Genomic DNA, 15,101 nt, shown 5'->3' on the forward strand with positions numbered 1-15,101 from the left:
GATAAAAATTAATTAGTATTGGTATACCATATTTGGTATTAGTACCTAACACACAAAAAATGTAATTCTTAAATATTTTTTATAATGTTATGCTTTAACAATATTATTTTAATTAATTATATACAGTGAAAGTGAGATAAAATTTGTATTCTTTGTCCGATTTTAATAAACTTTTTTCCAATGGTAATACATGAAAATATGTAATTATATACAAAATATCACATTTTTTGACCGAAAACTAAAACTTACAGGGTAGTTTTTAAACATGAAAATTGAAGAAATTATACTACCAAATTTCTTATAAAAAATCTAACTATACCACTGGATTAAGCATCATAAAAAATATACCTAAAATTATATTTATAAATCAAGTAGTATGACGAATAAATAACCAAAAAGAGCACAAATTATCTTATTTTTAAGAATATTAGAATATTATAGTATTATTACTATATTAGTATAACCATGGTATAATTATAATTAAAAAAAAGTTTGGTAAAATCGTACAAAAAACACAATATATGGTGTCCTTGTATATAATATTTCTCATTCGTAAACTTCATTGATAAATGAACCAGATTCTGTACCTGAATGATTGAATAATAGATACACTTTAAATAAAAAAAGTTATTCAGATTTAGAATCAAGTTCACTTGTCAATGTTAATGATTCAGAGTATAATTCTAATATCTGTATACATTATTCATTGTCACAATGTCATTATTTTCAATTTCTTGTAGGTCACCTTCACCTGCATCATTTATTTACATTGGAAGAAATGTTCTCGTGTTGATGAGAACATTGTATAGAATATGCACACATAGGCAGAACCATCATTTTTTACTGTTCTGTGATCTCAAACTCAAAATTGGACCTTCACATTTTTAGCATAAATCAAAATTTTTCTTATAGTTTGGGCTCAAACCCAGAAAACCCATTCAATAATTGGATTATTTTTTGACATTAAATTATCTAATAATCGATTTTTCGAACACAAACAATTTTTTCGTAGTTATCACTCGGCCAGTGACTCTACATTTTTTAATAATACAGGAAACGATTGACTTACTTAATTGTTAACTCTTAGCCATCTCTTCTTATTTTCTCTGTCTTGGTAACGCTGAATTATAATTTTTCTTACAGTTTCACTTGGTCCGAAATAATTATAATAATCAAAAGACCTTTAATAAATAATAGACTTAATTCACGTTCAATGAAAAATCATAAAATAAAAAGTTTCTAGAATTTTTTAAAGAATAAAATTAGATTGACCATATACATAGTAGACACAACAGTAAAAGAAAAAACAATAAACATTTTATTTACTGGTATCCGATTCAAGCAGTAGAGTTCATATTTTTAATATATTTTAAGTTAAATTGATATAGTTACAGCTCTTACTGCATGTAAGTAACCATTCAAGATCTATTAATTAATATTCTGTCTTTTTTTGTTATGAATAAACAAGAAAATGCTAAAGGATCTTTCAGTTTCCGTCGATGAATCTGAATGAGTTAAAATTTTCATAGCAACTTCAGGTTACTATTGTACAATAGTATTTTCCACCAAGAAACTGAAGTGGTTTCTACTGAAAGTAAATTTTAGTCCATGATTTGAGTTAGCCACCACACTTTCTAGAGAGTCGACTTTTATAGCCACTGTCAGAAAATGTCAGGTATATCCAAATACTCTCTATGTACATAGATGTACTATGTAACTACCAATTGTCTAACACTGATTACTCTAGGTTCCCTAATAATTCTAGTTGTGTGCTCACAGATATTTTAAGTATTACACTGCACAAACCTTAATAATAAATTCTGTAAAATACTTTAATGTGTTTATTATTTTACGAAATTTGTATTTTTGAAGAAATAAATGCATAAAAATTGACCCAATTCATCTTTCTTATTTATTATCCGAAAAATTGTTTATCATCTATCGTTTAAAGAACTATCAGCTTCAGAAATACTTTGCAAATAAAATCTTAAGCAATTCGCTGTGGATAAGCTTCGTCCAGTACCCAACAAAAGGTGCTTAGCAGACAGGTATCGTTAAAAAAGGTTGAACACTAATTACAATAGGTCACACCATTTTAAACCAGAGAATGGCGTTGAAATTTGGAAAAATATCTTTAAAATAACATTTGTCGGACCAAATATTCTACTATAAACTACAACTAGTCAGTAATCGTTAATATTTAAAATTAATGAATGAATTACACTTTATCCTATTAAATAAATCTAATCTTAATATGATAAAGATTGAAACACAATATTCAGAAAATAATATTTTAAAATATCTTTCACATTTTACAAAATAAATTTAATTATAAAATGATTTTTGGTATTTGAAAATTTGTCGAATAAAAAATAACGAAATACTGAGAATTTATTTTTTATTAAATATATATGTAGTATATATTTTAAGTTAATTATTTGTAGAATATTTCTGTAACATTTATAAAACAGTATTAATTTTTTATTTTAAATTTAAACATGTATTTTATTAACTAAAAAGTATTTAAGTAAATACTTGTTAATTTTAGTAAAACTGAGATGATATTAATAAAATATTATTAGAAACATTATATGAAATAAATGTTACCACCTTAAAATAAACCACATCGTATGTACCGATAATATGAAGTAATGGTTGAAAAATTATGTACATTCAGTATACAAAGGATTTACTTTTTACATAACACCAACCGATTTTTTGTTTAATTATATGTAAACCCAGAAGTCTAGACCTCAGATAAAATTTTACACACATATTTGATTTTGTTTTTGTATTATTCCACAATTTCATTTTACAATATAAACAATGACCACACGAAACATCTGTATTCAAGTTAATTATATAAACAATATAAATGTTGATGTTTATTGTGTTAAAATAGTCTAAATAATATATCAAAATATTTTAAAAATGTAAATATATCCGCAAAATATATTTATAGCAAATTTTGATTTGTTCATTGAATTACAAACACTTTAGTCTTTAGAAAAGATTTATTTTGATGTTTTGAATATTATACTGACATTAAGATAAAATTAGGTTTATTGCTTCTGTAACAGGATATTTACAAATTTGAAATTTACACCAGTTTGTCATTTAATCTACCTAACATCTTAACAACAGGTCACTGGTCATTTTCTGCTACTTTACATATTTGATAGTAAATATCGAATAACGAAAAGGTATAATCTCTGATTAAGTAAACAAACTTCGAAGTTTTTGTGGTGACATATCAGGTTACTAATTAATATAATGTGGAGATTTGTTATTTGACACGAAAATGTGGTCCAGTTTTGTTGTTGAAATACCAACAATGTCAGGGTAATGTGTTATCGATTAATATATAAAAATTTTATAATTTGTTGAATAACTAAATATTAAACTCAATATTTTAATTTAGCAGCTTGAATTTGCCTCCAATTGAGACACAGTGTTTGATTCTATTTCAGCAAAAATGAGTCGTACATTCAGAATACATCCGGTATTAAAGGATTGAACTTTTGAACATTTATAATGAGGTTGAAGACCGTCTAACCGAACGGCGTAACTGATCTATTAAAAGTAAGAAATGCAAGGCTCGTCTAAAAATATACTTTAGTCATCACTTTGCACAATTTTTATTATTCGCACTTATACAATGTTACGTTTGTATTGAAACATAATACATAAACACTGACTGATAGCTACAGTTAATTGGGCAACAATAATTTCTTAACAAAAGTTATTTAATTTTTGCGATAAAGGCGTCTTAAGTATTGCATAAAAATGTACAGTATTGATAAAATGTATAAAAGAGTTACTTGTATTCATACTAATTCTGCGAATACTAATATTGATTGATACATTTGCACAAGATAACTTTCGTATAATGCCATTTATCAAGTTTGTTTTTTATTTAAGTACAACTGAAACTTATTTTATTTTAACAAAAGTAATCATGTTTATTATTCATTATATTTATTATAATAGCTCTTGAATTTTAGTGGCAAATTAACACTTGACATTTAGATTATCTGTTTGTTTCAAATTTAGAAAAATAATCGCATAATTAACAAGAAAGATAACGATTAGCAGTGAAAACAAATTATATCTTAATGTATGTTAACGAAAGTTTAACAATTTAAAAATAATTAATATGTATAATAATAATATAAAAATGTTTAATAATATATTTTCAAATATTTTATTTTTATTTTATTTTGTTTGGTATTTATGTGTTATAGTCGTAATAAATTCTAATAAAATATTTTCTATAAAGTTGTAGTGTTTTGGATAAAAATATTTTTGAGACAGTTCCAATTTTAATCTTGTACCTGTAAACAAGTTTATCATAGCCAATAGCAAATACTATCTCACTTATCATCTTATCAATAAATTTCTTGTAGGGAAGAAGTTTTTAGATTTAAAAAAACAAACAGCATATTAAAAATATTGACAGAAAATGGTGCCACGATTCTGTATCGACCAAAGTACTATAACAAAAACAACCTTCAATTGTTAACAAATAGTTTATTTAAATAAGAACACGTTTAAATAGCTAAAACAATAGAAAAATAACTAATAAATATAAAAACATACAGGAGTACATTTGGTATATGGTAATGTGCTAACACAGTACAGATAAAGCAGTCAACATTTAACACCCGTACTTGGGGAGCGTTCCGGTGTCCATGTTCCTGTAGCTGATAGTGTTGTTTTTCTTAAAGGTATTATTTTTGTGCGGGTAGAGATTAAGCGGTGGCAAATTAGGATGTTCAATTCTGGTGGGCGAAGAAACGCGAGGTCTTATCGGTATAGCCCTCCTCAGAGTGTTGCCACCGAGACCTAGACTGGCGCATCTCATGTCTGTGTTTCCAATGATTTGATAGTGAGAGGCCTCACCGCCGTTCTCCATGTCGTTCATTTGGTAACTTTCGATCAAGGGAGTCGGATCCTCGTAGTCGTAATCTACGAAGCCAGAATTATCAAAACTAGTTGTTTCGCGCGAAAGCTTTAATGTCAAACCTTTTTGGAACGTATGATATGTTCCGGGATGTTGCGGTAAAACGGGCTGTATATTAACGTTATCGATCGTTTCGTAATGGTCTTCCGGCTCCCCATATTCGAGCAAGTCTCTCGGATAGTTTTCTGAAATGAAATGTTGGGTGCCGCGCGGCGTCAACGCGGCCCACACCATTCGATTGTCTTGCATGCTGGGTGTTCCGTGGTAAAAGACGGTGTCAGACGGATGGACCAGTTTGCTGCTGTTCAAATTACTCACGGTCGAACAGTCGCGGGTCTCGTGGTTTTTGATCGGACGGTGATCTCGGGCGTGGAGCGAACACTCGCTACTTCCAAACATGTTCATCCTAAAATTTGGTCAATCGTTAATTGGGTTAAATATTTTGTACTTTCAATGTTTTTGTTACCAATATTAATGGCAATGAAAGTGTTTTATGTAGTGTTGAATTCTTAAATTATACATCTATGCATCTAAAGCTACATCTAATAAATTAATCTTTAAAACTGAATATGTTCAAGACTCACCGTTATCCATATAAAGATATACATATGTAACTCATGTTACTTGTTAGTCATTAATCAAATAATGAAGAAAATGACAAAATACAATAATTTTTTTTAAATGATAACAATCTACTGTAGCAAGTTATTTGTACAATGTTTATACTGTACATCATATCAACTTTATGTAACTTAAAACTTCGCCAAAATTATTTTTGATGATGTAATAGTTTTTATCATTTCAGAATAATTGAAACTTTTTGCAACCAAAAGTAATTAGCTCCATTAATTAACGACAAGCGTTATTGTGTTATTTTAACAACTGGTGTAATGTTAGTAAGACCCAAAAAAATTGCTATACTTACTCTCTACATTTAAGTAAAAACATTGCTAGCAATGCTCCTAACAATAACACTCCTATTGAAGAAGCCACAAGAACGAAGATCCATGTGTCGTCAATTCCACTTACGGACCACGTTTCGATATCTGAAATTAATGTTTTCAAATTAACAACAATGAATTTTGTATAATTCCTACGAAACAACAAAATGCTCCATAATGAAATTAGTAGGCAAATATTTGCACAACAATAACGTTCACTCATAGTCTCAATTTACCCCATTTAATAATTGAATGTCTAATTGCAATGCAAATAACCAATGAAAAAATGAAATCATCTTTCGACTATTCTAAAATGGTAAATTCATATTTTATGATGTCTGAAATGGTTTAAAACACAATTAGGTAGTTCGAGACAAGATAAAGTTCACATCGGTTCAAGATCAATTCGGTACAATCGGTTACTAAGCATAGAATTTTGTATTGACTGTAATAAATCTCCTAATCTTTTTAATTTCTAATGAATATCGAGTAATTCTTGATTAGCATAATAACAGTTGTTGATTTATACTGTCAAAGTACAATGAAGAAATTAAGGACACTTTAAACACTACAATTGGTGCAGGTTATTTATTTCTGAATTTTTATTAGTATCTTTAGTGATGATCATTTGCCACAAAAAAAATTAGTTATCAAGACTTTGAGTTATTAAATAAAATACATTCGTAGAAAGTTATAAATGTATATTTATTTGTCATGTAAGTACCCATTAAGGTAGATATTACAAAAGATAATCCTCAATAAAATGTACTTACATTTAGAATTTAAGATAATGTAGTCATGTAAACACCGTAAAGTAAATTGTAGGAGTTTTCGGCATTATTCTAATCAATCGATAATTGGAATTGTTGCTGACAGGGAAAGCCGTTCGGGCTTAAGACAGGTATCATCGGAGAGGAAAAATCACGAGGTATTTACATGAGATAGGAGAAATTCGCCTTATCGAATGTTATGCCAAATATTTAGTTCAATTGTCAAGATATTCGAATAATCGAAGTTCGAGTTAACAAGTAAAAATTACACAATTTTCACTCTGGACAACGTTGCCATTTGCTTCGACTTATCGAAATTCGAGTGAATTTATATTTAAATAAAAAATAAAATTGATATGATTGAACAAAAAGCATATTTATAAAATCACATTTTTTAACGATTAAAAGTAAATGTTTGCTTTTCCTTTCACTATAATAACTTGGACTCTTGGTAATTATTCTGAAAATGATGTAAAATCAATAATGGAAATGTTATGAATAAACAATTCAAGTAGTTATCAAATATTAGTAAAACTGTGTATTTAAAGTTATTGTATTCAACAATAATAATCTAATAAATAGAACAAACATTAAACATTAAATACACAAAGAAATTTAATATTCTGTGAAGTGAAATTATAATTAATTTATCGTACGTTTAAGTTCATGTACTCACGATTCGTAAAATTTTATAATTCATAAAGTCTTTTATCCTTGAAAAGATATTTCACAATTAAATCGTGTGCTGTATATTTTAGTTATTTTTAAATTTTTATAAACAATTTATAAATCTATGTCTTATTTATTTTTACTTAGTAATACTTAAATTATATAAAACAATCAGAAAGACTTGAACACTTAAATATTATTTATTATTTATTGAAAAAATGTCCCATAATTAATTAATTTAGGTGAACTTAATTAATAATGCTTGGCACAACATTAATTTATCACACTAAGTAAAGTATTTTATGAAATCCTAACCAGATTAAAACTCTTTTTCTTTCATAAAGCCAGTCTGAGCACACAGTAACCTAAATCCCTCAAAATACTATACAAGACCAAGATATTATCAAAGTGACACCCGTATAGTGTTCTAAGAACTTCTGAATGAAAAAGGGCACGGATTTTATTTAAAGGATATGAAAGAATAAATTGCGTAGACACTTTATCCTTGAACCTATAAAAGTGAGTGATCGTATCTGCAATTGACTTACGGTATTAGGATTGGGTTATTGACTTGCCGAAATGTTAACATGATGCAAGAATTCTATCATTTACTTTCGACGACGTCAATCGTTTACATTTAACCTAGAAAAAATCCAGGTCTATTATTAATTACGCAATTTACGCAACACTGGTTTATATTAGTTTACTTATCAAATATTTTTTTAAATTCCGTATTTTTATGGTGCTACTAGAATATGAAAACAAGTACAGTCAATAATACACAAATAATTGACTTCTTACATTAGAATAAAAACTTGAAGTCAATCGGAAAACATATTGTCGGTTTTTTCTTCATATCTTTAAGTTATTTCAAATAATGTCACACTAGTTTTTGTCACAATTTGTTTTATCTGGTAATTTATATTAAATATTTAACATGCCTAGAGTACGAAGAAGAAATAATTTTAGTGCGACGTTTGAACAGAAGTGTGAGTATTGTAATAGGAGGTTGAAAGTCATGGAGTGAAGAGGACAGAAGAGGTAGAGCAAGAGGTTCCGGAAGATCCAGAGCTACCACTGAACCACAAGACTGTCGTCTTAGATTATTGTCCAGGGACAGAGTCGGTAGGCCAATTGGTAGTCCACCTGTTTACCTTCCTTTTTTTGGTTAGGTTAGGTTTTTTGACCTACAGATTTATCGCCCTTTTTTGGACTTACTTCTACCAGCAAACCATAGACGTCATCGTAGTGACTGGTGTATGGAATATCAACAGTGGAACAGAAATGAAATAATGAATCACACTTTTGCTTGAGCTTGCACGATAATCATGTGTATGGTAAGACGGTGACATGGAGAAAGACTTGATCCCCGCTTTACTGTGGATAATCATATTAATAACACGGGTTTACATGGTATGACGTAGGTGACGTTTTGGAGCCTTATTTCATCCCTATATAAGAAGAGGTCTCGGACTAATTTTTCAGTAAGACATATGCCCATCCACATATTGCCAGAAATACATTAAACTTCCTAGAATCCTTCCATGTGTATTTACTGACTTGGTCACCCAGAACTTCAGATCTTTCCCCAATCAAACATATGTGGGATGTGATGGGACAACTCTTAACGTATTTATAGCGCTCTCCACTGACTTTTAATGAACTAAGACGTCAGATTAGGGATGAAATACCACAAGAACATGTCGATAATCTCATTAGATCGATGCCATTACGCGTCAATAAGCGTCATAATCAAAAGAGGGATCCTACCCATTATTAGCTTTAAGATTTTTGTTTAATTTTTTAATTATTATCTGTATTTCTGAAATTATATTCAGGTGTTGCGTTTAAATTTGCACACAGTATATATTTATAGGTTTCAAAATGTTATTTTTTATAATTAGTGTACTTTAGCTGCATTTTTTATAATATATACCTTAAAGCATACTTAGATGATAAATAAACATTTATAACTTTATAATTATGTATGTATTTTATTTAGTAACTCGAAGTTTTGATAACTCGATTTTTTTGTGATAGATCATGGTTCTGGTTATTTAAGTTCGACTGTATTTAAAAAAATAGTCTATTTTTTGTTTATTAAATCATATAAGTCAATATTTATGAGACACTAAACCATAATATTTATAATTACCTTTTCTTGGCAACTCGACATAGTCCTCCAGGATGTCGGGCACCTTGTTGGAGATCGGCGAAGGCTCGCATATCTGGGCGGCCCAACAGGGGGTGGTGTTCAGGAGGAGTTCGGGCAGGGAGTGTTGGAGGAAATCGGGGACGGGTGGCGGTGGCATGAAGAGGATGCTGTCCGGAGGCGGACCCAGATCCAGGCACTCGCCCAGGCATCCCATTGCTCTTGATCCTGACTGATGCCCTGCAATTAACAAAGGAATGATTCATTATGTTTACCAGTCGGTGTGTTGGTTGTTTGTTACACGGGAACCAATGATAGTATTCCGGGTTTGTTTCGGAAAAATGTACATATTCTATTCAAATTCAAATTTATTTCTTTGTAAACTAGCAAAATAAAATACAATTAAATAAAATAAAACACCTATTTGAAAAATTGCTTGCTTTATTAATATTTTATGTAAATTATAATATCAGGTTTGGACAAAATTCAACAACCTTCATAAATTAATCCCTATAGTGGTATCAGTATCCACCGCCCATTTTTTATAAGTCTCGTCTCATTCTTTTTTTATTCCCTCTAGACCAATTCATAACTTTTATCATAAACTTGCTATAAATAACGACTAGCTATTATATGGTATAATGACGATAGTACGGTGAACTTTGAATTCGTTGTTTATTATATATTACGACATAAGAAACCAAATATTTTAAGAAATTTTTTCATGAAATTACAAATATGTATTGTATTTGTATAATGATTTAATTATTGGCTTTAATTAAAGCAATAATTTTTAAAATGTATCAAGTAGTAGTAATATAATTTTTTAATAAAATTTATTAAATACTTTAATCGTTCATTTTTATAAATATTAATATTTCGTTATATTAGGTACTAAAAAAGTAATATGAAATAATATAACTTTCTTTAACTTCAACATAATGATCACCCGTATAATCAACAATTATTGCCAAATTTTTGAAAGCAAATTCATACTTCTAGGTTCCGTTTTGAGCTCCCCTTCAAAATTAAAACGTTTGTTCTATAAAAAATTGTATGACAAAAATAAATACTAGTCACATGGAAAATATCTGGGCTGAATGATGGATGAAGTAGATTTCTTTTAAACTAAACTTCCGTTTAGTCTGAAGAACTAGGACACCTTTTCTGTCAACTAATGAAGCTCGTCTTAAGTATGTAACTTTTTCATTAACATTGTCATTTTACATGAATTGACAGTTACTTTGGTCATTTAGCCTCTTATATGATTAAAAACTTTCTTAGAGTTTACTCTTTTAAGTACTGTTCTAACAGGTTTGGCAGCTTTAACCCATTATCCAGATTAGCGAGCTTTGTCGTAATCTATTCATATTTGACATGTAACATTACGATCAATAACACTCATTTGCATGTCGTATAAAAAATGAATTGGCAAATGTCAAAGGACTAATTTTGTTATCCTCACTTAATTTATGTAGAATCCATCTTTTTGATGAAATTCATTACATGAATCCTATTCCCAATGGTTGATTAATGGCAGTTTATTGACTGACCTATCCTTAAACATGATAATTTTGCATGATATATTAGATTTTAGAACATCCCTTCGATTGTTCATCTTCATTGCATTCATTGACACTTCTAAACCAATGACTGTACGACTAATCTAATTAAACGCATAGATTGAGATATCGAAATTTTTCGTTAAAAATTTCAAGAAAAATATTTTAAGTCCAAAATATATAGTGTGGCCCATTTTAAATCTAGAAATCTTCGTAAAGGTTGTACTTATTGTCAACATGTCTCGGTTTGACCCGGTATCATTTTTTAGGCATTAAAATTGATCATATTAATAAATTATCAAAATTTAACCGCTCTCCCTGAAATGGGTACATTCTTAATTATTTGTGAAAAAAAAATCATATTCATCTTATAAATTTATTTCTTTTATTATAGTGCTATTAGTACAATATTCGTATATTTTTGAAAAATAATATAATTTGTTTCATTATTGGCATTTTTATTATTGACTATCTAATAAGAAATAAAAAAAAATTAACATTTTATTTTTAGTTAAATTTAGTTAATTTTTATATTTTAATATAAATTAACTAACTTATATATAATTTTTTGTGAAATTTGGTATAAACCTATTTTAAGTGGTGCTTAATCCTGTGGTGTAATCAGATTTTCTATGAAAAATTACACCCCTAAAGAGATTTACAATTAAAAAAAAGTTTGTCAAAATCGGACAATAAATATAAATTTTATGGGGTAGTCCCGCTTTCAAGTGGGCCACACTGTATAAAAATAACCTACGTAAGTATTTAAATTTATAAAAATACTAAGTTTAAATATTAATTTTAAAAAATATAAATAAATAATTTACAATGTACTAAAGGGCAGAGGCTTTCATATAGATATGTGTCCATCTATTGATTTTTCTTTCTCTGAGAGAATGATTTGTAAATCTACATATGCGAAAATCTACTTTCGTACCTATAATTCTATAATATTGTTTTAATGTTAATAATATATATATAATACACAAGCGGAAAGTAATTTAATTAAAATATTTACAAATAAACTGTCAAAAAAAAAATGAAAACAACCACTTTTAATAACATGAAAGATAATTAAAACTAAATATTAATATTAAATTCAATTAATCAGATAAATTTTCTCAAAGCAATTAAGATTGTTTCGAGCCTCGTATATTCCAAAAACTTCACAGTGGGTGCCGAGACACCTGCTAACATTCACAAAAAAAACAACCTGCACCTTCTAAGTTTTTGCATCAAGCTTTGTCGAATTAAGGTCAAAATTCACAACAACACCACAAATGCACTAAAGCAACAAGAATAAAAATGTTGTACATACCTTAACACACAAAAACAACAATATTAAACACCGAGGCACCCTATAGAGATGGGGTGTAGATCTAAATGTAACATATCGATTCGGACCGGGGACGCATGCGTCGCGACGCCCGGCCACCCTATCGATTTTCCCTTATTGGGAGAGCGTCAAGTGTGATTCTCGATTTGACGGATGCCATCACGCCTATTGTACGTCAATTAAGTGGATTGTTCTAGGTGCACTTGTATTAGTGCGAATCGGTTGGTGAGCACGGATTGACCGTGCAACAATGGATTTAAACAATTACAGGAAAAATACTGACATATTTTTCACATATATCACATACTTGCATAATATGTGTAGTTTAATTTTAAATGAAACAGTTATTCTTAATTTTCTGTATTCCTTTTTTACTTCTTGTTCTGGGGGGAAACATTGAAATAAAAATATGGTCACTTAAATACAACAATGATGTGATATACCTATTAGGGGGACCAGAAATCATCATCATAGATAAAAATTAATTGGTTTTTGAGTAAAATATATCGAGATGACATTTTGAGCATTATCCAAATTTTCAAATATTCACGGTGCAATATCGAGTGAGTATGGTGGATGTGGCAGTACCTCTCACCTCAATTTATTAATTTCGTTCAGTGTTCGTCTTACACAGTGCGGTCTTACATTGTCGTGTTACAGAATGACTTCTTTTTTGTTAACAATCGTCAGATTGGTTCACTCGATCCAATTGTGTGAATACTGCACCAAAGACACAGAAGGTCCCTTTTGGGAGTACTTGATGATCATTCATTTGCAGAGAGACACTGCCTTTTGCGTTTTGGATTATAATATAGGACCCTTCATCAAACGATCAAAAAACGGTTTTATATGTCGTCGTTGAAAATTGTTTCATTGCATGTGATGGATTGGTTGGCTATGTTCACTTCGAAAAGATTATAGGGGACCCAAACACCTGCTTTGCTTATTTTTCCAATCTGCTGTAAATGTTCCTGGATGATCGACTAAGGAGTGTTTGAGACTTCTCCGATTACTTGACATACATTTGGTTCCACTTCTGCCCTTAACATGTCTTTTTCTAATGATCTTCCTGATCTATAGAAGATATTTTTGGTACTACCCTTACAAAACTTACAATGCCAGATTTGGCCTTCTGGTATTGGGCTGGATATTTCACCACAAATTGCAAAAAAAGTTTAATATTGAATTATTTAGAAGTGAACAATTCACAATATCCTTAAAATGACTCTGACACGCCTCTGAGTACACACTGATGTAACAAATAACAATCAAATATCACATGCTCAGGAACGGTATTACTTTCCGGTCCCTTTAATAGTTAAATTATAAATAATAAAGTCATCAATTATTTGCAAAGGTACTTCGTGCTCTAGCGAAAGACAATTATGGGGAAAATTTTGTTGATAAACATCAATTTCATTAAAAATGGCATTATTAATTCATAAGAAAAATTATATATATTTATTTGCCTGGATACTGGTGTGAGAGTAGTTCTTATGAAAACTTTTAGGTTCAAAGTATACTAAACTAAATATTAAATTGGGTAACGTGTCCTAGCTTTAAAAAATGACAAGTTTTTTATATAAAAAAGTTGTATACGTATATAAACTTTATATTCTCAAAGAAATAGAAATAGTCATGCTTTAATATACCTCATCATTTTCTTAATTAAGGTTCATTCAATATATGATATATACATACATATATTTTCTATTTAATAAAAATTGCTATGAAATTATATTTAAAGCAAATATTTTTAAACAGAAGTAAATAAAATATTTAATAGAAATGGTGGTTTTGATAAAACTTAGTAGTACTTAAAAATTATAGTCAATTAGACAAATAATAAGTGGTAAATTATATTTATTTTAAATTATTCTAAAAAAATTAAAACTTGTTAACACATTTAACATCATCAATCAAATCATAATTATATATGTAAAATGAAAATAGAGTAAATCTGCATTATATAATAAATAATTAAGAATATTAAAAATAACTTTACTTTATTCTAATACAAATAACTAAATATAAATCAATAAAAAATAGTAACAAACACCTTAATAAATTATCACCATTAAATGAAAAAAATATTATAGAATACCTCTAAAATACCACGAATTATTATAATAATTCAACAAATAAATAAACTTATGGAACATAATTCCGTTTGTTGAATTAAACAGATTTGTTGTTGTTAATTAAAAATAATCCATCATAATAAATCATCATTATTAAAAGCAACTCCTGGAATTTCTACGCAAAACTTTATCTAATAAAATAACTTTTTTGATCCAATTTTATGCTCTGGTACACATATTTACTTAACCCACTTTGATTATGATTTGTGTTACAATGTCAATGCCGTACTAAATATACTGATTCATTCATTATCATAAAAACGACCCTGTTTAAACACCTTAATAAAAATTCAAATTTTATAGCTACAGAAGTTATTCTAATCTAATAACTATTGTCTGTATAAGTTGCCAATAAAAAATAGGCTTTAAATTATGAATATGGCTGTTAAACGTATCACTTAGAAATTCAAAATGGGCCGACAAATTTAATCTCGACATGATATTCTATATTAAAGCGCCAGAGTCTCGAAGTCCCGCTGCAAACTTCGAACATTCTTTAAAACTCCATAACAATGTTATGTAAATTTATTTCTTTGAGAAAATCCAGCAATCAGTCTTTTGATCCCC

At 28.8% G+C, this 15,101-nt stretch overlaps 1 protein-coding gene across 2 annotated transcripts; it reads right to left on the minus strand.

The window, feature by feature from the left end:
• Positions 1-4,510: 4,510 nt before the first annotated feature.
• LOC109596617 (uncharacterized) lies at positions 4,511-12,464 on the minus strand. 2 transcript variants are annotated; one of them, XM_020012188.2, is made up of 5 exons: positions 12,376-12,464; positions 9,499-9,735; positions 5,889-6,009; positions 5,026-5,369; positions 4,511-4,968 (listed from the first exon to the last, which is right to left on the minus strand). In XM_020012188.2, the coding sequence occupies exons 2-5, from the start codon at positions 9,710-9,712 to the stop codon at positions 4,658-4,660; spliced, it is 990 nt and encodes a 329-aa protein (XP_019867747.1). In that variant the 5' UTR covers positions 9,713-9,735; positions 12,376-12,464; the 3' UTR covers positions 4,511-4,657. The 2 variants fall into 2 exon arrangements, with proteins under 2 accessions (XP_019867747.1, XP_019867746.1); XM_020012187.2 differs by having other exon boundaries at positions 4,511-5,369.
• Positions 12,465-15,101: the final 2,637 nt, after the last annotated feature.

This window comes from Aethina tumida, chromosome 3 (assembly GCF_024364675.1).
Source record: "Aethina tumida isolate Nest 87 chromosome 3, icAetTumi1.1, whole genome shotgun sequence".
In the NCBI taxonomy this organism is placed as follows: Eukaryota; Metazoa; Arthropoda; class Insecta; order Coleoptera; family Nitidulidae; genus Aethina; species Aethina tumida.